At 38.8% G+C, this 25,488-nt stretch overlaps 1 protein-coding gene and 1 pseudogene across 8 annotated transcripts in view; both read left to right on the top strand.

Moving 5' to 3' along the window:
- Window positions 1–8,507: 8,507 nt before the first annotated feature.
- The window catches only part of ROBO2 (roundabout guidance receptor 2), a 584,098-nt gene continuing 567,117 nt past the window's right edge, over window positions 8,508–25,488 (top strand). For all 8 annotated transcript variants that reach the window (XM_037525707.2, XM_054700707.1, XM_054700705.1 and 5 more), the window contains exon 1: window positions 8,508–9,292. In XM_037525707.2, coding sequence (XP_037381604.2) covers window positions 9,232–9,292 — 61 coding nt within the window. In that variant the 5' untranslated portion in view covers window positions 8,508–9,231. The remainder of the gene's footprint in view (window positions 9,293–25,488) is intronic.
- Window positions 14,086–15,810, top strand: LOC119257624 (tubulin alpha-1C chain-like; annotated as a pseudogene).

Genomic DNA, 25,488 nt, shown 5'->3' with positions numbered 1-25,488 from the left:
ACAAATAACAAAAGACAATATCTAAATTTTGAAATTGTCCTGGTTCAATTAATACCAGTTTTAACAGATTCACAAATAAGGTATCTATTAATTTTAATTAGTTCATATCCTTGAGTTATATAATGAGATTATAATAAATGATATTAAAAATACCATTCAGTTCTGAAATTCTAAACTGGTTCTCTTAAAAGTAAACTTTTAAAATTTTGACTTTTCTTAATCTTATTTTTCTTTGTATTTAGATATACATATCTATTTCATGAGTATGTACATATATGATGCTTTTTATTTAATTAAATTTATAATTCATATTAACGCTATTTTCCAAGGCTTCTACTAAGTTATCCACTTGACTTTTTGCAAGTTATAAGTTATTTTCTCATTTAAAAATTTTTAAATAGTTATATCAATTTCCTAGGACTTTCATAACAAAGAACGACAAACCCAGTGGCTTTAAACAACAGAAATTTATTTGTTCACAGTCCCAAAGGCTAGAAAACCAATGTGTTGGCAGGGTGATGCTTCCTATGAAGCCTGAGGAAAGAATACTTCATAATACTTTTCTTCCAGAGTCTGGTGGCCCAGTCATTCCTTAGCAGATGGCAGCATTAACTCCAATCTCTACTAATGTCTTTATACAGCTAATTTCTCCCTGTGGTTTTCTTGCCTGTATCTAAATTTCTCTCTTCTTAATAAGGGCACTAGTTATTGAATTACGACTCATCCAAATCCAGTATTAAGTCATTTTAACTTGATCACACTTGCAAAGACACTATTTCCAAGTACCATTGAATTTTGAGGTTCTAGAACAATCTGAATCTGGGAGAGACTTCTTAACCCAGTACAGAAATATATAATAATACATAATGACATTTATGTCATATATTAATCAATTCATAGAATAAAGCATTTGGAAAAGAGTTAAATGGTCTGTTCTGCATGTTCAATTTGGAAATTTTTTATTTCATCTGGGGACTCAGTGTTTTATGAAGGATTTGGCTAGCCAATGAATGACAGAACAGTGAGTCCATCAAGGATGTATGAGTGGTATATCAGAGGTGAGGCCTAGTGCAGTTAGTGCAGTTTCCGTGGAGAGTCAGCATTACCAGCAGTAGTGCCGTTTTACAGGCAGTTACAGCACTTGGGATTTTCCTCATATCCAGTGACAAAACTCAAAGTCACATGATCTAACAACTACAAGAGGGGCTGGAAAATTTGACCAAGTTCTTTGTGGAAGAAGGAAAGAAAATGACTCCGGGTTAACAGAATTGTCTCTATCACCATGATGGAGATCCATTAGCACATTCCAAGAATGCTACAGATTCGAAACCAATTTTATTGTACATTATGCCAAGTCTTTTAAATGACGCTTCCAAATGCCTGTGTGAGTAGGCAGCTTTATCTTTGTCTTAGAGTTCAGGCATTGTTAAAAGGATACTGTAAGTGGAGGAATCAAGAACTGAATTCAGATCTACTTGAATCAGAGCTCCAGTTTTTAGCTAGCATGCGCTCTCCTTTCCCCATGTAGACTTTCCTTTATTATCCATGCTCTCACAGGTATCATGAAGCAGAAGGCTGCTTGCTTCAATAAGAGAACACTCAAATTTTCCTGATGACAAGTGAATAGCTTACTTAATAATATTGTAGAATGTCTGGAAGTCTTTAAAATACAGTACATTTTCATCTCTTTTTGATGGTTTAAATATGATGCAGAAAGAAGGCTGGAGATGGACTACCAGAACACATATAAAAATGTTCCTCCAGATTTGTGATGTGATATCTTTTAAATAACTGGTGGGAAATGGAGAAGGGAGAAAAAAATTACAGTTAAGTCATGACTTGGATTTAAATGATCTATAGAGAAAAGCTTAAAAAAAAAAAGGCACTTCAATGCTCATCACACTACAAAACTCTCATTGACCCTGTCTATACCAATCAGTACTTCAAGCACTCATGTTCGCCAGATCACTGAAGGAAACAAACAGAGATGAGTAGTCTTAGAAAAATGAGAAAGGAAGAGATTTTGTAAAATGTTTCTCTGAATTGCTAAAAGTTAAAAATTAAGTTAGAGTTTCTTATATTAGATGCAATGCACATATATTGCTACTAAATATCAGGAACTAGTCATTGAAAATAAGTATTTTAAAATTAAAAAAAAATCAGTACCATAGGGGGGTTATAATTTGGATCCAATTATCAAAAAACAGCATTTTTCAATCGTAACTATTTTGTCTTCTCGTCCCTGTGCATTAATATTATTATATAATGGAAAAGGAAAAATATCTTAGAGAACAAAAATCACCTACCCCTATACAACTTTTTGCTTGTAAAAGATGAGTTAATCAAAACTGCTTGAGAGATGCATTTCATAAAAATTGAAATATTTGGAAAAAAGTATTTTATATTATATGATTCCTTCATTTGCAGATTTGTCTACAGCTGTGGCCCATGATAGTTTCTCCCATATATTTCACTTTATCACTTAAGGAAGAGAATGTATATGCACAGCTTTCTTTTTTATTTTCACCAAAATTATATCATTTCCTGGACTCCCTGCTCGTACCTAGCAATTGAAAACCAGGTATTTGCCATAAATACCTGTCATAAATACTCCATAGGCAATCAGAAGCTTTTTTATCAGGCAGAAATAAGATAATTTGATACTGGAAGAAAATCAGAATCTGTTCTCAAGCAGATTAGTTCTTCTGTATGATAGACCATAGGCAGTTCAATTGGATTACACGTGCCCTTGGATTAATTCCATGATATTATTATAAGGTAGAACAAGCAAATTCTTTCCAATTTGAAGACTCCATTATGAAATATGCCTAAAAGACAACTTGGTGAGATGTTAACTGTAGAAACCTGGGTCTTCTCTCTCTCTCTCTCTGTATATATATGTATATATATTTAAAATGAGCCTTCTGAATCTTTAGCAATTCCTTCTTTTAAGAATAACAAACATTCTGCTTGAGATTAAAAAAAAAAACAACTTCCCATTATGATTACAGTTATGCATTGCTAAAATTCAATTATATGAAGCCCAGATTGGAACAGATGGACTTGGAATCATTTGGCAAAGAATCAAAGGGATTTTCTTGGGTTCATGTTATTGTGGTGTAAAAATAGCAAAAAATGCATTATTTAATATCATTGAAATTAGGCTATAAACTAAAATAAGAACTTGAGAACTTTAAATAGAGCTGGTAAAATATCAAGCAAAAAAATACCCATACACTTAGGAAATCTAGCCTGTCATGGTTACTGGCCATTTAGATAACAATTGCATTTTGTAGATAATTTATATTTTCATGAGGTTGTCAATTTTGTTTATTTTATAAAAACATTTTCTTAATCTAGATGAGAGGTTATCACTTTTGCTACCAAAGAGTTTCTTTTTAACTTTTGGCAGAGGTTGAATTTTCATTCATTACTAAAATGGAGGAAGTGGGGGACGGGGTGGGGACAATCTCAGAATTTTACCATATGAAGATAAAATCTCATGGATGTGAGATATTTTCATATTTTACAAAATCCCAATTTTTAAGGTATGTGCATAGCACAGAGAAATTCTACATACTTAGAAAAATTCTGCTTCAAATTTATACATTACTGACAGGGGTATTGTGTTTATTCAGAATCTATGCTATCACTCAACTTTTCAATCTAGATTGAAAATGATTATCTAAATTGATTTTAATTCTAAAGAAACAAAAATCCTTCTTGAACCCAGGTGATATATTTGATGGCAAACCCTCTACTTACTTGAAATATTTCTGTATTAAATCCCAGATCTCTGAAAATGAAATATTTTAATAACTTCATGTAATTTATGAAAAGCACTAATCATAGATAGATACTTAAGATAGGCAGACTTATTATGTGTAGAAAAGTATTAGTGAATATCTGAAAGTTAATTGATTGAAATCAGATACTCAGAACATATTTCAGAAAAAAATATATACAATTAATCTTGGCTCTCTCTCAAATCATTTTAGAATGACATGGCGTGTACTGACAAAAAAATAATGTAGGGGCCAATGAGTCATTCCTCTCTGACCTGGATGTCTAATGCTCTATTTTAATTGCCATGTGCCCTTTTATAGATAAAAAGCTGTACATATTATCTAAATGTGATGTTTCCATATAGTATGGGAAGACAATCTTACAATATATAGAGTAATTGAAACTGAACAAATAACAAATGATGATGTTTGACTTTTAAAAGATTCTTCAATTTTGAGACAAAACTGATCACATAATTCTGTGTTTTATTTCCCTATAAGTTTTTTTTTAAGTTATCAATTGAAATAACTTGTTAATGTGTTCAGTATTTCTGTTATTTGTAATATATCTCAAATTAATCCCAGGAAACCTAGCTTAACAGTTGGCACAGATTTTGTAGTAAAATGTGGATTCAAAGAAAGATTGCATCTTTTATTAATTTGAGTTAGATAGCTAATCTTTCATATTCATATCTGTAAAATGGGAATAAGGTCAACCATGTAAGACTCTCATAGGAATTAAATGATATATTTAAAAAAAAAACTAGAAAAGATCCCTGACACAAAATTCTGACCACATGGTAAAGGATTTTAAAATGATTAGTATAGATCAAATCTTTGATTTTCCTTAATATATGACCTTGCATTTATAAGGACAGCATATCTGAAGGAGTAGAAACAGTGAATTAGGACGTTTCAATTTATACCACATCCTTGAGAAAGCTTGCATGGGAAATAAATATTTAATATTTTATTTCCTATATTGTACAGATTGCCTTCAGATTAGTACTTTCTGATTCTCTATGAATGCCAATTCAGAAATGTAATCACAAAGAAGGCCATCTGATCACCTTACTGAAATTAGAGTAAATTATAGTGTCTTACACACAGTCTTCTTTTGAGGTATTAAAATATATATTTATCTGGTAGGCACATTTTGAGTACATAATAATACCATTCCAAGTTTTACATAAAAGGAGCCTAGACTTCCATGTACGTTTCTCCACTCAGCTGCTTGTTTAGAAAAGAAAAGTAATTCATATTTGGAAAGATACTGAAGCCAAGTGACCATTGGCCATTTTGTATATTAAATCTCTGATTTGGTGTTAGGGCTTTATTTTTCTAAGCCATTTTTGGCTTTTCATATTAATGAATATCTAGACAATTTTTTTTTTTTTTAGTTAAAGCATTGCAAAAATTACATATCCAACTTCTAGGATGTTCAGGATTTAATTTTTAATTAAAATTAAAGAAGTCTTTATTATATAGTATTCACCTAAAATTTGTCAAATTTTATTGAAATATACACATTTCTCTAAACAGGTATCATCACATTTTCTAGAAAGTGGTATCTTTTTTGCTTGTAGATGTAATATTGTCCACATGAAATTTCTGTCTGCCACCTTTACTATTCCTGTTGCTGACTTGGTATGAGTGCTTTGGTCATAACCTTTTCTTTCAAAGATTTATTTCATTTATCTATGCATATGAGAACTGGGTTACAGGCCAGAGGTGCAGGGGGTGAGAGGATTCACCAGAGACAGAGTAAGGAGCAGAACGGATGGATCTACTGAAATATACTGCTGAGGGAAGCAGCAGGGGAGACGGGAGAGGTCTGCTGCACCACATGTGGCTTAGGTCCCTGGCCAGGGATGGGACTCAAGCCGCAGTGGTTGATGACAGACAGGTTGATAGTGCGAGACTTTAACCCCTGTGCCACCAGGGAGGGTCCTGCTTTAGTCATAATCTTAAACCATCACTTTGTATGAGATTCTCATAAAATCATCAGTTTTCCTTAGTCATGTTTCATATCAAAGGAGACACTTACAAAGTGTTCTTTGTAAACATGATTTATGAATTTATCTGCAAGAAAAGCAGAAAATGTGAACTTCATAATTTCTTTGTTTTAGACTTTAATGACTATATACTGAAACCATAAGTAATGCATTGCAAAAATGTGGCACTATGCTGAAATCACTGTCATGTTTTGTCATCTTTAGTAGGCAAATTAATTATGATTGTAAAATGATGATAGTTGGCACCAAATGCCAATGCAACCAGAGGTTCCCCTTAAATAAACCCCTCTTCTTTATGAGGTCAATTCTCATATTATACAAAAGAACAACTTTCTTTGAGATATGAGACAACATTTTTCTGCCCTATAGGACAACAGCAATTGGTGGGTCATTTTCCTCCAGCCTAACCCCCTCGCTTCACACACACAACTTTTCTGCTTCTAAGTGATTTTATATATGACTTAAGGAAAATGCAACTATAAATGGTTAGTCTATCAAAATTCTGATAAAATTCTTCCAAGTCAACTGTTTCAATAACTTCCTTTTAGAGATCTAACTTAATATTGAATATCTATTTGATCTTAATATTTAATCTTCATGATGTGTTAATTTCTGCATTATTTTATTAGAAAGACTCCTCTCAGACTATTTTTATTGCATGAATGTAAGGAAGTTTGAGATTTGGGGGTGATACATTATTTAGAGGAATTAGGTAGATTTTATTTAAACCTAGTTCAAATGTTTAAAATAAAGTTTTAAAGAATTATCCATGATTTTTCCAGTATTATAGTTAGATAAGAGATATGCTAATCCAATGAGCTGTGGGCTTTTCCTAAACCACAGTATTATCTAATTTATTCTCCTTGGCTCTTGGGGAGGGCGGAATACATGTGAACTTGCTTAGCCTTGCTTAGCCTCTTTCACATAAAGTCAATGATTATTCACTCAGAATCATTACTGTAAGAATTCAAGAGATTTAACTTAAGCATACTGTTATTCTACTAGAGTGGATATTTTTTCTTTAGCAAAACCATTTCATTACCATGATTTTCAAGCATGTTCTTTCCTAAACACACAATATCACGTCCATCATAGGCAAGGAAGCGCTAAATTAAGTGGCAATGCCAAAAAGCACCCACCAAACAAAAGGCTCTTCCTCAAACGACCTCAAAGAATGTTTCCTAATATTTTCCAGTAGGGGGAACTAAAGACTCACCATCCAGCTTCTAGCTCAGCTCGCAGACCCGCGTGAGTTCCTATAACTCGCCTTCTAATCACTTCAACAAGCATCAAACAGCTACCAGCCAGCCTGTGATCACACGTGAGCCCGGCCACACCGGCCACACAGCGGCACCGAGGACAGTGACATCCCTTTGATCTGACCTGGCCTTCCTTAATCATGCCCGGTCCTAAATGGCATTCAGTGGGTGGGTTCTGCCTTAATTTTCAAGATTTTGTCATCTTTGGGCTGGAATCTTTTTTGAGCTTCCATTAGCTCAGCTGGATTTTCCTCTTCTCCTAGCTTGTGTTTTCCGTCCGTTCTCCCCATCCCCCCCCGCTCAGGGGTGCTTGTCTCTGGGGGATACAAACTTCGGGTACCCCCTGCAATCTCTCTGATCCCCACTTTCCATCCTAAGCATCTTCTGCGGAACTCCCTTGCATCCCACGAATCCTGCGCCAAACTCATCTTTGAGGGGTCAGAAGGCAACAGAGTAACGTAGGACGGGATGCACCTTCCCTCCCACCTTCTGCCGGGATTCCTCGGGGGCCCACAGATCTTGGTTAAAATGAGTTAGCCGAGGCCAGAGATTTCTGCCCCCCATTCCCCCCTTGTTCCTTTTCAACGACATAGGAAGCACCCCCCACAATCTTTCCGCTCCAAAATGTGGTTATATGTTTTCTTTCCTTTCCTTTTCTCCCTCCCGCTCAGCTACACATTTGGTTAAAAGGTGAAGAGTGAGTGTTTGTGTGATTTTTACGGGTAATGAGGCTGTGCCCTAGGTCCTGGAGGATGGTCTTTTTCCAGAAAGCGCGTGCATCTCTGGCAGACGGAGGAATGAATAATTAGGAAGAGCTTCCATGAAATCACTCACCGAGAAAATTACCTGCCCATTAAACGGGACGAGGCGAGGAACAGGAGGCTCGAGCCCACCTATCCCCTCCCGAGGCGGGGAGGGAGTGGAGGGGGCGCTGGCGCGGAGAAGGGGAAGGAGCTGACCCGGGGACTCGGTTCCGATTTTGTTCATTTCCGTCCCCCAGGGCTCCCGGCTCTCCGGCTCCCCTGCACCACCCCACCCCACCCCACCCCACCCCACTGCCCAGCGGGCCGGCGCCCCTGCCCCGGCGGGCGGCGGAGGCGGGAGGTGGAGGGCTCCGCGCACCCGCTCTTCTCCCCCGCCCCCTCCCGCGCCTCCCTCCCGGGGGCAGACTCCGAGCAGCTTCCCTTCCTCCCGCCCCTCCCGCCTCCTCGCCTTCCCTCCCCTAAAGTCCTTCCACCCGCGGCAGCTGCCGGTGGAGGCGGACGCTCTGCTGCGGGGCGGCGGGAGCAGCGGCCGCGCGGGCGGCTGGACGGCGGGGACCGGAGCCCGGACCCGGGCGGGCGGCTGCACCGCGCGCGGCCCTTTCTCTCCGGCGCCGGGGCTCGCTCGCCCCGCTGGGGTCTCGCCCGGCGCCGCGGGGTTCCCCGTCCTCTGAGGCCGCCCCGCGGGGCTGTCCGCTGTCGCGGCCGCGCCCCTCCCTCCGTCCCTCCTCCCTGGAGCCCCGCCGCGGAGGAGTTGGGATCCTCCACCCGAGCCGTCCGGGTTTTCCTGCTCCTCTCTTTTGGAAACGGGAGTGGTGGAGGGAGGCAGCGAGGCTGCAGAGGAGAGGCCCGCCAAGTCGGCCCGCCTGCAAAGTGTTGCTTTGACACATCCCTATTATGGAAGTTAAGTGAAAAAACTCTGGACGTGGAGCTGCTACCGAGAAGGAGACCCGGGGAATCAACCCAGTGGGCTGGCCAATGGTTTTTCGGCAGCGCGCTGGCAAGTTTGTGGAACACTTTCTAGGAATTAGGTCTTTTTCCTCCCCCTTCATCTTCTTGACTTCTGAAGAAAGAACTTGGCTTTGGATTGCAATGGAGCCTAAGCAGAGAGCGTTAGACACACTTGAATAATCCCTCCGGCTGGGCTGAATTTGTGGGAATTTCGAAAGCCTGAGCGTGGAAATACAGCAAGCTGTGGAGTACCTGCTGTTAATTTGGATGGATCTAGATGTGCCCCATTCAAGCCTCTTCACCTACCCCCTCTGATCTTGCAATATGTTCTTCATGACTTTAATTAGCATCTAGGAAAGTCTAAACTTTGGACCTACCTCTTTTTTTGATACTTATTTTTGTACTTTTGCTCTCTGGGATTGATTTCTTAAACAACCTGGATTCTTTTTACTATGTCAAAATGAGTCGGCTGATGTTTACACAACTACTGCTCTGTGGATTTTTGTATATTCGGGTTAATGGTAAGTAAAAAGGCTTTTTATTCTTTCCCCTTCTCCACTCCCCTCAACCCCCCTGCCCCCCAAAAAGACACATTTCTTTCTGAGTCGTATGTAGACTATATAAATAAAATGACATTATGTCTGTTGCCATTTTGGCCAGGCAAAGAGAGGTTTTGGGGGGCAGGGGTTTTAGGTCTTTTGTTTCTACTGTAAGCAGAACGTGTTAGTACTCACCTATTGTTGTTACTGTTGTAATTTACCTAATTAGTTGAGAAGTTGGATAATAAATGAAGGGGGCTTGAAGTTTTGTTAGAAAAAAAATATTAAATCTCTTGAGCCAGGTTAATACTCCTGTGCCTGCTCTCTCTTTGGTGTCTGTTCTTATATCTGAACTTTGGCTTAGAAATTCAAGTAAAGAAACATGGTAACAGACACTCCAATGAAGGTTCAGTGGGCTGGGAATTAGAGACGGATCACGGGGATCGATGTGTGTCACCTGCATGCTGGTGAGTGCTCTCCCAGTGTGAGATCAGAATGAAAAATCCAGATCATAGGGAGAAAACTGTCAAAAGTAAGACTGGGCGAGGCTCCAGGAAGAGCAGAGCTCTGGGCGGGCTGTGGGCACAGAACACTCAGCTTGGTCCCCAGTGGCAAGCACAATAGGGATCTGAAACAGGTGCTGTTGGTGTCTCCCTCTAGGTTGAGTTGGTCTGTCAAGCAGACAGTGTTCTGCCTGCTTCTCCTGTCTTTTGTTCAGATTTGGTTTTCTGGGATATTTCACAGGATGCCAGTATCTTGTGAGAGGACTGCAAAATCCTTTTTTGTAGCTCTTTTGAAGGACGAGGGGAAGTAATCATTACCATGCTTTTGTGTTTATTCAAAAGAAGAAAGTCTACAAAATATTTGGTATTACCCTTCTAGGGACTTTTTACATCAGTGGAAAGAATGGGTCTAAAGAGAAGGCTAGAACATGCTTACCCCCTCTGGAAATGTGAATTGTAGAACTTTAGATTTTACATTGCTATCCTTGTAAAAAATCTAAGGTGTATTGATTCAAATAGTAGCATGTTGCTACTTAAACTTTCGCCTGGCATTTGTATTGTGGATGAATTCATTATTTGGGACTCTACCTAATTTTTGCCTGCCTGCAGGAACTAACTTTGTTCCTGGCAGCTGCTGCTGTAAGGAACTCAATGTATCTACTCAAAAAGGAAGCCTTTCTATAAACATGAGGCAATACAGATGAGTTTACCTACTGTCAAGTGGCTGTTTTCAATCATGAACTACATGAGTACCTTTGCCTCCTAGTGATAGGAGGGAAGGCATTCATCTGGGCACACTCCTTTTCTTTTTCCCTTCTTCTAAGCAGTAGATGTTTAGAATGAATAATTATGAACTGGACTGTGGCCACACACACACACACACACACACACACAGAGTTACCTGTAATCATTCACCTTACATTTTCTTCTCCAATACATATCTACCTTTACATTTACAAATCCAAACAAAAAGGTTTGCATGTTTTTCTAAGTTCTGTTTGATAATCAGGATAAGAAGACATGGGTAAAACTTTTTTGGATAATATGGCTTCAAAAGCTATGAATTTATATATTTCAATATCAAAAACATACATATCCTCAATCTATATTTTGTAGACTACAGAATTATCACCAGGTTGGGGTTTTTTAAATCATTGCGTAGCTAGGAGAAATACAATTAAATTGCTCAGTGGAAGTGACAGAGGGAATCAGAAGAGCTTGGTGTTACAGAATGTAATTAATGTACCAGGGTGTTTGGAGATATATGAAACCAATGCAATTAACCAGCTTACTGGAACAGCAGTAGCAAGACATCATTTCTCTCTTTCTCTCCCTCCCTTCTTTCCTGTCTTCCTCCTTCCTTTCCCACTTTCTCTTCTTTTCTTCCTTCTCCCATTTTGTCCTTCTGCCCCAGAGACACACCTAGGATCTTTGTTGTCATTTAATATTACAGTATAAGGGGGGAATTTATGTTGGGGCCACAATTATGCAGCAGAATTCATAATAACTTAGTGAAAAATGCCCAAGGTTGAGGAGTTGAAAACACATAATATTACATTTGTGTGTGTGAAACTGTTATTTGTATTTAGCATTTACTTTGTCCAAAGCAAAGGAAACTGTGAATACTGTGACTGAACTAGTATGTAAACAGTTCTTTTGACATTGGATTACCTTTGGTTTACACCATAATGATGACAACTGTGGGGAATTGTTGAAAATTTGGGATGTAGACAACACTGCCCTCTAGGTTATTTCAACACACTGGACTGAGTGCTCACATCTCTAATGAGGGGGTTGGTTTGTAGGATCTCTAAGCTTTCCTGCTCTTCAGGATTCTGCTATTTCTCCTTACTTATTATCCTTCTTAGAAGTGTGTGCTTATTTTCCCTATGAATTTTAAATTTAGAGAAGCTTGTACCATTTCAAAGATATACTGACTACCCTTGGTGCTAGACACAGAAATTAATTTTATGCAGTGACAAATGATACATAGATTTGCATTGAAATTTGCTTGGTGGGTTATTTATATGTGCATTTTTATAGTATATGAAAAATGTTATTTTGCAACCTCATAGAAGATATGTGCTAATATTATTTATGATTTTTCCATATCTTGTGTCTGTAGAAATCCATAGAGAATAAATATTAAGCTAGTTGATAATTATAGACAAACTTTTTTATTTGGGATGTAAATAAAGATTTTCTTATTTGATGCAGATTAATTAGACAAATGCAGATTTTTCTGTACTATTTTTTAGGTGAATATATATTGAATTTAGCCTTTGTCCTATAGATTTTATTCAGTTTTATATCAGAATAGGTTTCATAATTATTTCCAAGGAATTAATACAAACCTTAACAAGACTTTTTAATTCGTCTATATGCCATACATTGTGTCACTTTGATATTTTTACTATACTTGTTAAAACATATTTTAAAAGTGAGAATTTTTTCTTATTGTTAATCCTTACCTATTAAATGAAAACGGTATGCATGATATTTGGGAGATAAAGTAATGTGTGTGCATAGTGCAACTGTATGATCTCATAAAGGTTTACATACATTTTAGTAATGTACTTCTTTCAGTAATGGGCTTATTATCATAGCCATATGTAGTCCATTTCAGAAGTTAAATTGCATATAAGTAACCTGAAATTTATTCTTGCAACTATGCAATAATATCGCATCTGAATTGGCTTCATTTGAATAATCTTTGATTCTAGGCAACATGTGGAACATAAACCAAAAGGATTTCTTAGAACATCACAAAAAAATTTTCTTAAAAAAGTCATGATTCTACAATAATAAGAATAATTTTATTATTAATAAAATAATAATAAGATTTAATAATAAGAATAATTTTGTTACCTCATCCCTGAGCAGCCTATATTAAATAAGCATCTTTGACAATTAAAATATGGATTAATTAATTAAAATATAAGCAAATTTCATGCATTTGGCATTTGGGGGTATTTGTGTGTAATCTGGGTGTGTGTGTAATTTGGGGGTGTGTGTCTGTCTACACACATATACACACACACACACAAACACACACACAAATGAAGGAGCTGATGTGTAGTGTGTGTGTGTTTCTAGTAATACCTGCTGAAGACAGCCCTGCATTTTATGGGAGAAAAATCCCGAGTAATTTAGTTTTTGAAGAGTTTAGAAAAAAGAATTTTTTTCTTTTACTTATTTATAGTTGTTATTTCCTCCTTTTCTCATTTTCCTCTCTTTCATTTCTTCTTCCTCCTATTCCTTTTCCTCCTTTTTTGGATGTGGTGGGAGGAATTGGAAAACATTTGAAGACTGAATAGTTGATGCTCTTTCTTTAATTACAATTTAGAAAACCTGCATGTAAGGGAAATATGTTAATAATATTTTACATTTGGATATATCCAATTAGAAAACCTATTATTTTTGTTTTTACAATGCTACATAGCTTTACACAAACTTATTTAGTGTAGATCTATTACTTTCTGGTGTAGGCAAACAGAAGTCTACAGACCTGACTTTAAGTTTGCAGTGGAACTTATAGAGTACCATTTTAGAGAAAAGTATTATGATTTTTTTTTAAAAGATTTATTTATTTATTTATACAAGCACTGGGTACAGTCAGAATCACGGGAGGGTGAGAGAATTCACCAGAGCCAGAGCAGGGAGCAGAGCAGGCAGAAGGACCGAAGTACACTGCTAAGGGGAGCAGCGGGCCGCAGGAGAGGTCTCTGCGCCATGTGGGACCCTCCTCTGGTGGCTGGGGAGCAGCCGGGATCAAACCAGTGCTGCAGAGGCTGCGGGCAGCTTCGCAACCCAGCGCTCAACTGCTGCGCCACCGGGGAGGCCCTTTGTTTTTATTTTTTAAAGATTTATTTATGCATACAAGAACTGGGGTACAGGCCAGAGGTGTTTGGGGGGCGGTGAGAGGATTCACCAGAGGCAGAGTGGAGAACAGAACAGGCAGGTTGACTGAAATACACTGCTGAGGGGAGTAGCAGGTGATACAGGAGAGGTCTGCTGTGCCATGTGGGCCACCTCCCTAGCAGAGGCTGCAGAGGCTGTGGATAGCTTCACAGTGCTGTGCTTAACACCTTGTGCCACCACGGAGGCCCAATATTATGATTTTTACAGTGCCCCTAGGTATAGGCCTCTCAACCTATATCAATTCATTGATACTGCTTTTTTGTTTTCCTTTTTTAAAATTATTGAATGAAGAATGAATGGCTATATAAAGTTTCTCATGATGAAATTTCCATAAACCCTTTCAATGTTTTATCCATAGTAGAGATCTAATGTAGTAAGTAAAGTGTAGGGTATTCACCCAAAACACCTATTTCTAAATATTTAAAACAGTGTTAGAGTAACCTGAGCCGCCATCTTTTGTGTTTTCTCCTCCACTTGCACAACATCTTTAAGATCTTTCATCCATTCACATGGGTTAAAATTGTCTTTATGCTGGTATTTCTCAAATTGCCCTAATCATTTCATGGAGGAATATAAGTTATATAAGGAAACACTTTGGCACTACTTCCCTCTCAGAGTCTGTCAGTGAGAGGTCTTTGTCACTGTTCCCTCACTTCTTTCATCTCCCTGGAACCCTACAAGTACTAGTCAAGCACAAGTGCAGGCTGGTTCCAGATTGGCAATGCCTGCTGGCAACTCTGTTGCCTGGAGCATGGCATCTAGCCCGACGGGCAGATGCCCAGTGATAAAACTGGGGGAGATGATAACTCCTTCAACACCTTCTTCAGTAAGATGGACAATGACAAGCATGTGCACAGGGCAGTGTTGTAGACCTGGAAGATACAGTCACTGATGAAATTTATACTGGCACCTACCGCCAGCTCTTCCCCCCTAAGCAGCCAGTCGCAGGCAGGGGAGTTGCTGCCATTAGTTATACCAGAAGGTACTACACCATTGGCAAGGAGATTATGTTCCTGATCTTGGACCAAATTCGCAAGCCGGCTGGCCAGTGCACAGGTCTGCAGAGCTTCTTGGTTTTCCACAGCTTTGGTGGGGGAACTACTTCTAGATTCACCTCCCTGACAAATATGGCAAGTAGTCCAAGCTGGAGTTCTCCATGTGCCCAGCCCCCAGCCCTACAACTTCATCCTCACCACTCCACCCACCACCTTGGAGTACTCTGATTGTGCCTTCATGGTAGACAATGAAGCTATGACGTCTGTTATAGAAACCTCGTTATTGAGTGCCCAATTTACACTAAGCTTATCTACCCTTTTAGCCAGCCTGCGTCCTCCATCACTGCTTCCCTCAGTTTTAATGGAGTGCTGAATGTTGATCTGACAGAATTCCAGACCAACTTGCTGCCCTATCCCCACATATGCTTCCCTCTGACCCACTGTTATCTCTGGTGTTAGGAACCTACCATGGACAGCTTTCTTTGACAGTTATCCCCAATGCATGCTTTGAACCAACCAACCAGATGGTGAAATGTGACCCTCCTCATAGTAAATACATGGCTTGCTTCCTGTTGTACCGTGGTGATGTTGTTCCCAAAGATGTCAACATTGCTATTGCACCATCAAGACCGAGATTGGCATCCAGTGTGTGGGCTGATGCTCTACTGATTTGCAAAGTTGTCATTAATTACCAGCCTCCCACTAATGGTACTTGGTGAAGACTTGGCCTAAGTGCAGTGAGCTGTGTGCATGCTGAGCAACACAACAGCCATTGCTGAGACCTGGGCTCACCTGGACCACAAGTTTGACCCGATGAATTTCAACCACGCCGTTGGGAGAGGGCTTGGAGGTGGGAGAGTTTTCTGAGACCTGTGTGGACTTGGCTGCCCTTGACAAGGATTATGAAGAGACTGAAGCAGATGGTACTGATGGAGAGGATGAAGGTGAAGAGTATTAACGTGTCTGCTACAATTTTACACAAGTTTCGGGATTGCTTCACCTCTGTACTATGCATCTGTCCACTGTGGCCCTAAACCTGCCCATCAAAGTGTTTTCATTTAAAAACAACTACCCCCCCCCCAAAAAAGGGATATACTTTGGCTCTTGTATATAGATTGTATCTCCAGTGCCTGTAACAGTGCTTGATATAACCAGCGAATGACTAGATGTCTAATGAGCATATATCAAGTTCACATCCGTGATAGAATCTTCTCTTTTTAGTCTGCACCAGCTCAATAAATAGCATTGATATTTGCAACCTTTCTTTTTTAATGAGAGAGATCACTCTTTTTTTTAAAATTTTACAACTATTTTAATTTTTTTCTTTTTTCTTTTTTTTACTTTTTATTTATTTATTTTTAAGATTTATTTATTTTTATACAAGAGCTGGGGTATAGGCCAGAGGTGAGGGGTTGGGGGGGTGAGAGGATTCACCAGAGAGAGCAGGGAGCAGAACAGGCAGAAGGACCGAAATACACTACTGAGGGGAGCAGCGGGCACCACAGGAGAGGTCTGTTGTGCCATGTGGGCATCTCCCTGGCTGGCTGGGAATCAAACCCACACTGCAGAGACTGCTGACAGCTTCACAGCGCTGTGCTCATCCCGCTGTGTCACCGGGGAGGCCCACAATTGACTTATTTTCAAAAAAATATTTATTTGTATATATATAGTTTATATCATTATTCATTTTTTTTAAGATTTATTTATTTATTTATATAAGCACTGGGTACAGTCAGAAGCGCGAGACGGTGAGAGAATTCACCAGAGCCAGAGCGGGGAGCAGAGCAGGCAGAAGGACCGATGTACACTGCTTGGGGGAACAGCGGGCGGCAGGAGAGGTCTGCGCGCCATGTAGGACCCTGGCCCGGTGGCAGGGGATGGAACTGGTGCTGCAGAGGCTGCGGGCAGCTTCGCAACCCAGCGCTCAACTGCTGTGCCACCGGGGAGGCCCTATTCATTATTCATTTTTGTACAATGTTTAATTTCTCCTCTTGGGTGTAGTCCCCATGAAATTCCCACTTTTGTCCTCACAGCTCATATCTGACTTGTTACTAAACCTTTCCAAATGTATCTCGATACCGACAATCTTTCTGTGTGTGTGTGTGTGTGTGTGTGTGTGTGTGTTTGTATGTTTCTGGTTTCTCCACATTTTATTATCATAAGCATTTCCAAACATACAGCAAAGTTAAACATTTTTTATTGTGAACACTCAGATATCTCACCTAGATGTGATCATTATTTTATGATATTTGATTATCACATATCTATCCATACCTCTAAGCAATCACTTTTTATTTTGAAATATTCTCAGATAATTCGATAACAAATATTTCTTACTCTGTGGACTATTGTAATAGCCTGATAATCATCCCTTCCTGCCCTCCTTGAGCTCCACACCTTACTTTCATCCCAGTTAATTCTTTACACAAAGGCCAGAGAGAACTTTTTAATACCTTGAGATAAGATAATGGCAGCTTTCTAGCATAGAACCTGCATATGGCTTCTACTTAAAACTCCTTGCAATTGTTTGCAAAACTCTCTCAAGTTGAGGCTCTCTCTCATCCTCTCTAAAGTCATTTGCTCACAATCCTTACTTGGAACCTAGAGTTTGAACTTAACTTGTAAAGCCCTGGCTCGGGTTTAGTGTTTTTTTTTGGTTTTTTTTTTCTTTTCTCTACCTGAAATGTTCTTCCCCACATCTTTGCATGGATAAGTCTTTCAATTGATATAGTAAGGCCCTATTCAGTATCATCTCTTCAGAAATACTGAAGATCCACCCTATTCGATTTGCTCCCCTTGAAAGACTATTGGACTATACTTGTCTTAATTTTTTATCATAGTGCTTATCTTTTTATGGAGGAGTATCTGTCTGGGAGTATCTGCAGGAGTGTGAGTCTGTCTGTCTGTACCTTTGTGTGTATAAGAAACAAGAATGGGGGCCTCGCTGGTGGCACAAGGGATTAAGCACAGAATTATGAAGCAGTCCACAGCCTCTGCAGCAGAAGTTCGATCCCTGGCTGGCCATGGAGCAACCCATATGGAACAGCAGACTTCTCCTGTCTTGCCCACTGCTCCCCTCAGCATTGTATTTGTCAGTCTGCCTGTTCTGTTCCCCATTCTGTCTCTGGTGAATCTTCTCACCCCTGAAGCGTTTGGCCTGTACCCCAGCTCTTGCATACATAAATAAAGAAATCTTAAAAAAAGAAAAAGAACTAAGAATGAACTGACATTTTACCTAGTTGCTACCTTGGGAGTTAGATGCCACACGAGCGTCATGGAAGAGATGAGAATTCTAGGTCAGAGATGATGGGCTTCCTTCCTCAGGCCACAGAGCACTGAATGACTTCATGCTTGCCTTGCCCCTGAGATCCCAAGGGGCCAGTGGGGAGGAGCCTCGGAAGATGATGCAGTCTTAGCTATTGGGGTTTGTGTCCCAGCTGAGGAACCCTGAGCTTGGGAAGCTAGGGAGATCATTTCTATTTTCAAAAACTGCTATATAAATATAAAAATATGTAGATACATATTTTTATTTCTATATGCTTACATACTACATATCAAAGATATAAATATTCTTGAAAAGATGGTTTGGACAAAAGAGCAGTTAGTACCCTTGCGAGTAAGATGTGCAGAAACATGAAAGCCCGGTGGAGAATATTCTCCCAGCGATAGTAATGGAGAGTTTTTAGTTTGTTACTGATTGACTCTTCCAACAAGCAACTAGGGCACAGACTAGCTTTGTCTGTTATGTGAGCCACTCTTCTCCAAGTGCCTAGGGCTCTGGATGACACATGAGAGATAATGTAATATTTCTTGAATATGTGACAAAGTGCTTGTGGAGTCCTTTAGCGATGTTTATTTTCATGCACCAGCCACAGACACATGGAACATTTCCCATTTGAACTATATTTGTGTGTGTGAGAGAGAGAGAGAAGGGAGGAGGGAGGGAAAGAGAGTGGGGAGGGAGGGGAGAGAGAGAGAGAGAGAAAGAGAGAGAGGGAGAGAAGGGTGGGGAGGGAGGGGAGAGAACGAGAGAGTGAGAAATATCAAACATACACATATAAATCATGATTTTCTGGTTATTTGCTGCTACTCCTTTCTCCTGGCAGGAGACTAGAAGTAGACCATTTGCTTTGATGTATCTATTTTCCATCAAACCAAGAATATTTTCCACTCCACAATTGTGGTTTTCATAGTTACTCTCCCCCTGATCCTGACCACTCTGGTGAGGGGCATGCACAGTTTAACAAGACATTCCTTCAAAAAGATTCTGATATGGGACTCCCTGGTGGTGCAAGGGGTTGGGACACAACCTATGAAGCTATTCACAGCCACTGAAGCCCGAGTTCGATCCCCTGCAAGGGAGATATCCACATGTCATGGTAGACCTCTCCTGTCTTACTTGCTGCTCCCCTCAGCAGTGTATTTCAGTCAGTCTGCCTGTTCTGTTCCCTACTCTGTCTTTGGTGAATCTTCTCACCCGCCACACCTCTGGCTGTTGTGCCCGTGAATGATGAATGCAGCCCCCAAGAAATCAAGGACAGCTGATGCAAGCACAAAAGGGAATTTAATGCAGACTCGAGTCTGGACTCATAACACCCATCGACGCAGTGGTGGATGGCGAGAGCCCCAAACTGGGGAAATGGGAAGGTATATATAGAGTTACAGGCAGGCTTAAATTTTACAATAAGCTGGCAGTTACTCATTGGCTACTGAAAGGCATTTTTGGCGTGGGTGCGACTCAAACTCAGTTGATTGGCCAGGGATGCTGCGGTCACCCTATTTGGTCGTCCCTTTTTCTGTTGGCCACCAAGGTGGTCCGAGAAGGTGAGGTGAGGATGAGACATAGTTCAAGAATGTTGCATCATCTTTCAGGAAAGCGAAACTTAAACCTAAAATTCTAAAATGGTGGTTACACAAAATGGCGAAACAGTGGTCAGGCGCGTAACAATCCGGTTTCCCACAGGCCTATACCCCAGTTCTTGTATGCATAAATAAATACATCTTTAAAAAGTATTCTGATATGCCCTAAGAAGACCATCCACACTTCTTCTGTACCAAGGAATAATAACTCATGATGATACCTAGTTCAGAAAAGGAGATTTTTTCTGTATATTTACGGATGCTTTCCATTTAAGTGTTAGCAACAGATTAAAATGATAACTTGAGTTCACAGATAGAATTAAAAAAAATTACTTTTAAATTCATCTCCAAATATATGCACCTGTAGTGAGTGAATAAGAAAAGGGAGAATAAAAGTAACATCCCCAGTAGTGGGCTTTGTCCCACCCTGTGGGCTAGGGTCTTGTTTACCATCGCTGACACTAAACAGATTCAGCAATTTGATAGGTACATTTTTAGAGGTCTGCTTTTTCACTTGAAGAAAAAAATCTTGTAAGTGGCTTTACTGGAAAAATTTTTTCAAAACTGAGAGGAGAGTCAATGTAGACATTTTCTAAATTTGATATGTGTTTTTCTCAAAGATTTTATTGAGATGTAATTCACAATTTGCTCATGTGAATTTTATATTTTAGTGGTTTTCAGCATACTACAATCTGATTTATTTTTTTTAAAGATTTTATTTATTTATTTTTGCATAGAACTGGCATGTACGCCAGAAGTGTGAGAAGTGAGAGGATTCACCAGAGACAAAGTGGGGAGCAGAACAGGTGGATCTACTGAAATACACTGCTGAGGGAATCATCTGGTGAGGCAGGAGAGGTCTGCTGTGCCATGTGGGTAGCTCCCTGGCTGGGGATGGAATTTAGGCTGTTGTGGTGGGACTTTGTGGTGGTAGTGCAGAGACTTAACCCCTTAGGCCACCAGGGGGGCCCTACAATCTAACTTAGACATTTTTTATCCAAAAAAGAATCCTTGTATTCTTTGTTTTCCAATCCTTCCTCAGCCCTAACATCCACCATTCTATGTTCTGTCTCAATGTATTCATCTATTATGAACATTTTATGTAAGTAGAGGCATACAACACATTCTGTCTTGTGACTGGCTTCTTTCCCTTAGTCTGTTTTTCAAGGGGATCCATGTTGTAGCATTTATCAGTTGTAGTATGTATCGGTCTTCATTTTCTTTTACTAGTGAAGAGTATCCCAATCGTGCATCCTTTCATGTATCAGATAATGGATATTTAGTTTCTACTTCTTGACTATTATGAATATTTTTTATGCATACAAGAACTGGGGTATAGATCAGCGGTGTGGGGCAGGTGTGTGTGTGTGTGAGAGAGAGAGAGAGAGAGAGAGAGAGAGAAAGAGAGAGATATTGAGAGAGGATTCACCAGAGAGGGTGGGCAGCAGAACAGGCAGATCTACTGAAATGCACTGCTGAGGGGAGCAGTGGGCAAGACAGTGGGCTGTGCCATGTGGGTTGCTCCCAGGCCTGCTGGGGATAGAACTCATGCTGCAGTGGCTGGTGATAGCTTGATAGCACTGTCTTTAACCCCTGCACCACCAGGGAGGCCCTATTATGAATATAATTACTAAGAACATTAATATACTAGCCATTGTGTACACGTTTTTCTCTTGTTTCCATATCTGGACTAGAATTGTTGGATCGCATGGTTAACTATATTTAGACTGTTGAGGAAGCACAGGACTGTTTTCTAAGAAACTGTAATTCTCATTCTCATTGGCAATTGTATGAAGTAACTATGTACTTTTAATACATTGTAGAAATAACACATTGAGTAGCCTTTATGGGTTGGGTATGATGTTTTGTGGTGAAACAATTTATATTATTGATAACATACCTTACATTTCCAATAGTCCTAATTTCTGATTCTGTCAATGATTATGTGTCTTGTAAATCTGTGTCAGTTTCCTCTAAAGCTTTAAAAATAAAATTAACCCAAGTAGAACTTGTCATTTTTAGCAGAGACCTGACCAATACTCAATATAAATCCTTGAATGATATCCTCTCACAGAGAGGAAGAATTTGTAGTTATGTAACATAACTCTCCCATTGGCCAGATACTAAGTAAACTGAAACTCTTAAGTTTTTATTTGCCTTGTCACAAATCTTATTAAGTTAGTGTCATCTAAAACTGAAACAAGTGTAGGAATGCTTTATTCTGTAGCATACTTCTTAAAAGAGACTTTTTAACTTCAAACCCTGGAACCTCTTAACGAGAATCTTGTACTCTTGTTATTGAAAATGAATAGCTGTTTTCTGAATATGTCAACAACAGAATTAGCTTGAGATACTTTGAGATTATTTACTTGATCCAACACATGCTTATAGAGCACAGATTTATAAACAAGGCAATTTACTGGGTCTCTGTGAGTAACATAATGACCTGTTAAATAGTTTTTACCTTTCAAGGAGATGATTGTTAACTAGAGGAGGTAACAAATGTTCCAGTCACTATAACAAAAGTAGGATCTGGTAAGTTGGGGGAGTGGGGAGTACTGGAACTGAAGATATGTACAGCATGGTCTGGAGATTCTAAGAAGGGATAGATGGTTTACAGCTGTGTCATCAGGGAAGGGCCAATACCAAATGGGTCACTAAACCTAGAGCTTAGAGTGGGGTTTTAGTAGCAGAAGATTGGAAATCACATTCCAGGAAAAGGAATAACAGAAGGAAGGACATGGACATGACAAAGGTGTATGAGGGGAAGGGCAGAGTCTAGTTTAATTGTAAGATAGTTCATAGGGAAGAAGCACAAAATTACGATTTTTAAAGGTAGTCAGCAAATACTAGCAGGTGTGAGCAAGTAATTTTTCCTTTTGACACTGAGCTATTTTATCTTTAAAATAGGCAATATAAACATACATATATGGTTAATAAATATAAATGAATTGTATCTGTCTGGGACAGAAATAAAATAATAAATGTGTTCAAAAAATAAAATAAAATAGGCAATATAATAGTGTGTATTTTATACAATGGCTATTAGGAATGAATGAATGAATATATACAAATACAACCATATATATTTGCGTGTGTGTATTTAATGGTGCCTAGTACTTAGTAAACACACTTAACACTTAACTGTTTTTTTTTTTTAAGATTTATTTATTTATACAAGCACTGGGTACAGTCAGAAGTGCAGGAGGGTGAGAGAATTCACCAGAGCCAGAGGGGAGAGCGGAGCAGGCAGACTGACAAAACACACTGCTGAGGGGAGCAGCGGGCAGGCAGGAGAGGGTCTGTCACGCCATGTGGACCCTCCCCAGCGGTCAGGGATCGAACTGGCATTGCAGAGGCTGCGGGCAGCTTCGCAGCCCAGCGCTCAACTGCTGCGCCACCAGGGGAGGCCCTTAACACTTAACTGTTATTTGTGATTTTTATTGTTAGCATTATTATTATCATTATATACACATATATATTTATTATATTTTAATTCCCAGCCTAGTATGGACTAGAAATAAATTGAAGAGGACTTTCACTAGAAATGAATTTAAGAGCACTTTGACTTTCAGGCTAATTATATATATCATAACCATTTTCATATGATCATCTAAGCAAGTGTTAAGTGACTGATTAAGAAGTTTTAATGCTCCTTAAAGAGACTCATCTGTGGCCACACCTATGCAACTGTGACAAACATGCTATGACATGTGTGTTTCTATTGCATCATGTGCTGATTACAGAACAAATGGGATTCCCAAGTCAGTGGTTATGAATGAAAGTAATAAACAAGAAAGGCATACAACAGAATAGCAATTTGTTAACAAATAGAACATGCTTACATAATCCTGCATTTTGATTCATGTTGACTGGTTTACATTTTCTTCAGCATATTTTTTGCTTGGTGCATTTGGCATAAAGTACCATGAACATAAATTGTGTGTAAGACGAACTTACTTGGTTCTAAATAAATACTCCTAGTGTAGAATATATTTGAAATTGATGTTCACTGTCAATTCATGTTTTTTTTTTTTTCCTAGCTAGTCTGCTTATCTTTCTTTCACCTACTATAAACCTGAATTCTAATAACTTTACAGATATCCATTAATGAGATTTCCATATTGAATGGTTGTATATAAGAAATGATAGCCCAAACAAAACAAAATTATTCCTATTGTAGAAGAGATGCACTCTGGGTGCCAAGCTGAGGACTCCACTTTTTGCTTCCTGTTAATTAATTGGATGACTTGAGATCCTTACCAAGAAAAAAGAGAGGGGACAGGGGAAAATTTGACTCTAAAATCTCCAACATGTCACTCAACCTTAAATTCTATTTTTGTAAGTAATTTAATTGTATTTGAGTACAACTGAGGGAGAAAATTTAGCTTGGAAAAATCATAAATATCCATCTTTGAAAACTATCCCTGTTTATTGTCCAATCTGGTTGGGATATATGCCTATATTTTTGTGTTTGCTTATTGATATAAATATAGTGTATAAGCAGAATTCATTCACTAGTCTTATGAGTCACATCCACTTTCATTAATTATCAGTGCTACTTATTGTTTCCTTACGAATAAATGCAATAAAAAAAAAAAACAGTAAGAAGAAAACAGTAGTCTTAGGCCAGTAGACTTGAGTTTCTGGCCACTATAATTAAAGCCATATGCCCCATAGAAGTTTTACCTTAGGAGAGGAAGTTAACAGCTACTTTTAAATTTCGGTTGTAGGGGTTAATGTAGTATCTCTTTCTTTAGTTTCTGATTTCAGGACATTTGAAAATGAACTGGAGAACGTGGAATATAACTCAACTATTCCATTATACTACATTTTAATTTTATATAGGGGATATCCAGTTGAAACTATTTGGAATTTGAAGAATTTTTCCTTAACCTATGTAGCAGTTATAACCTATCAGAATGCTCATAATTATGGTCAAAAAAAAGGGAGAACTTTTGACTTACAAAGATTAAATCAAGAGGTTTCCTTTACAGAAAAAAGGTTATAAATTTTATATATCAAAGTTAGTCACATTTTAAATTGTTACAAAATATTTATTTCCAAACATTTGTTAATAAAATATTAGAATACAGTTTCACTAATCTCTTTAGGTATACTTGATAATTCTAAGAGTTTTCAGGATTACATTGAACTAAGGGAAATTTGGGATTAACCCTTAACAAGAGGCCCTCTCAGTCGTGTTTTATATTGTATTTTGTTAAAATAAGAAATATTTAATGTATTGCCAAATAATAGTGTAGTTACTGAGAATGAGTTTATCGGTGATCTGTGAAACTGAAAAGACATTTTCCTTCCTCCTTTTGAAATATACATCAGCATGTCTATTTTAAAATACCTGTGATTGTCAGCTGAGACAATAAGAAACCATCATCCACTGTCAATTATATGAACCCCTCCCCAGCTCAACTGACCATTGATTGGAGGTGAAATGAAGTTAGAAAAATGCAACCTGCAATCTTTTAAAAAGAAAATGCCAAGTAACATATTATTCTCTACCTTTTTTTTTTTTTTTGTGAAAAATGGTCACAAGAATGTGATGGTCTCAGAACTACTTTTTTTTACTGCAGCAATAGTCTCAATAGCTAAAACCTACCGATGAAGAAGTATTTCTATGGTACCTGGGCCCTGTGCTCACAAATCTTCAAGCTGTCATTTAGGTGAGATCTTGCAGCCTCCTTTTCTTCTCACAAATTCTGTTTAATAACTTCACCAGAAAAGAAGTGATAACAGATTAACTGGGGAGTTCCTCACTCACTATCATGAAAACATGTGGATGATTTTGTTAGCTAAGGATGTTTTTAAGTGTTTCAATCTGCCTTTGTGATTTGAAAGCCTGGATAATGTCAACTTTTAATACAAAATGTAAGGGGAAAAG

The sequence above is a fragment of the Talpa occidentalis genome, unplaced genomic scaffold, assembly GCF_014898055.3.
Source record: "Talpa occidentalis isolate TD23 unplaced genomic scaffold, MPIMG_talOcc4v2.1 talOcc4.4, whole genome shotgun sequence".
NCBI classification, from domain to species: Eukaryota; Metazoa; Chordata; class Mammalia; order Eulipotyphla; family Talpidae; genus Talpa; species Talpa occidentalis.
This window is presented reverse-complemented; position numbering and strand designations above follow the sequence as displayed.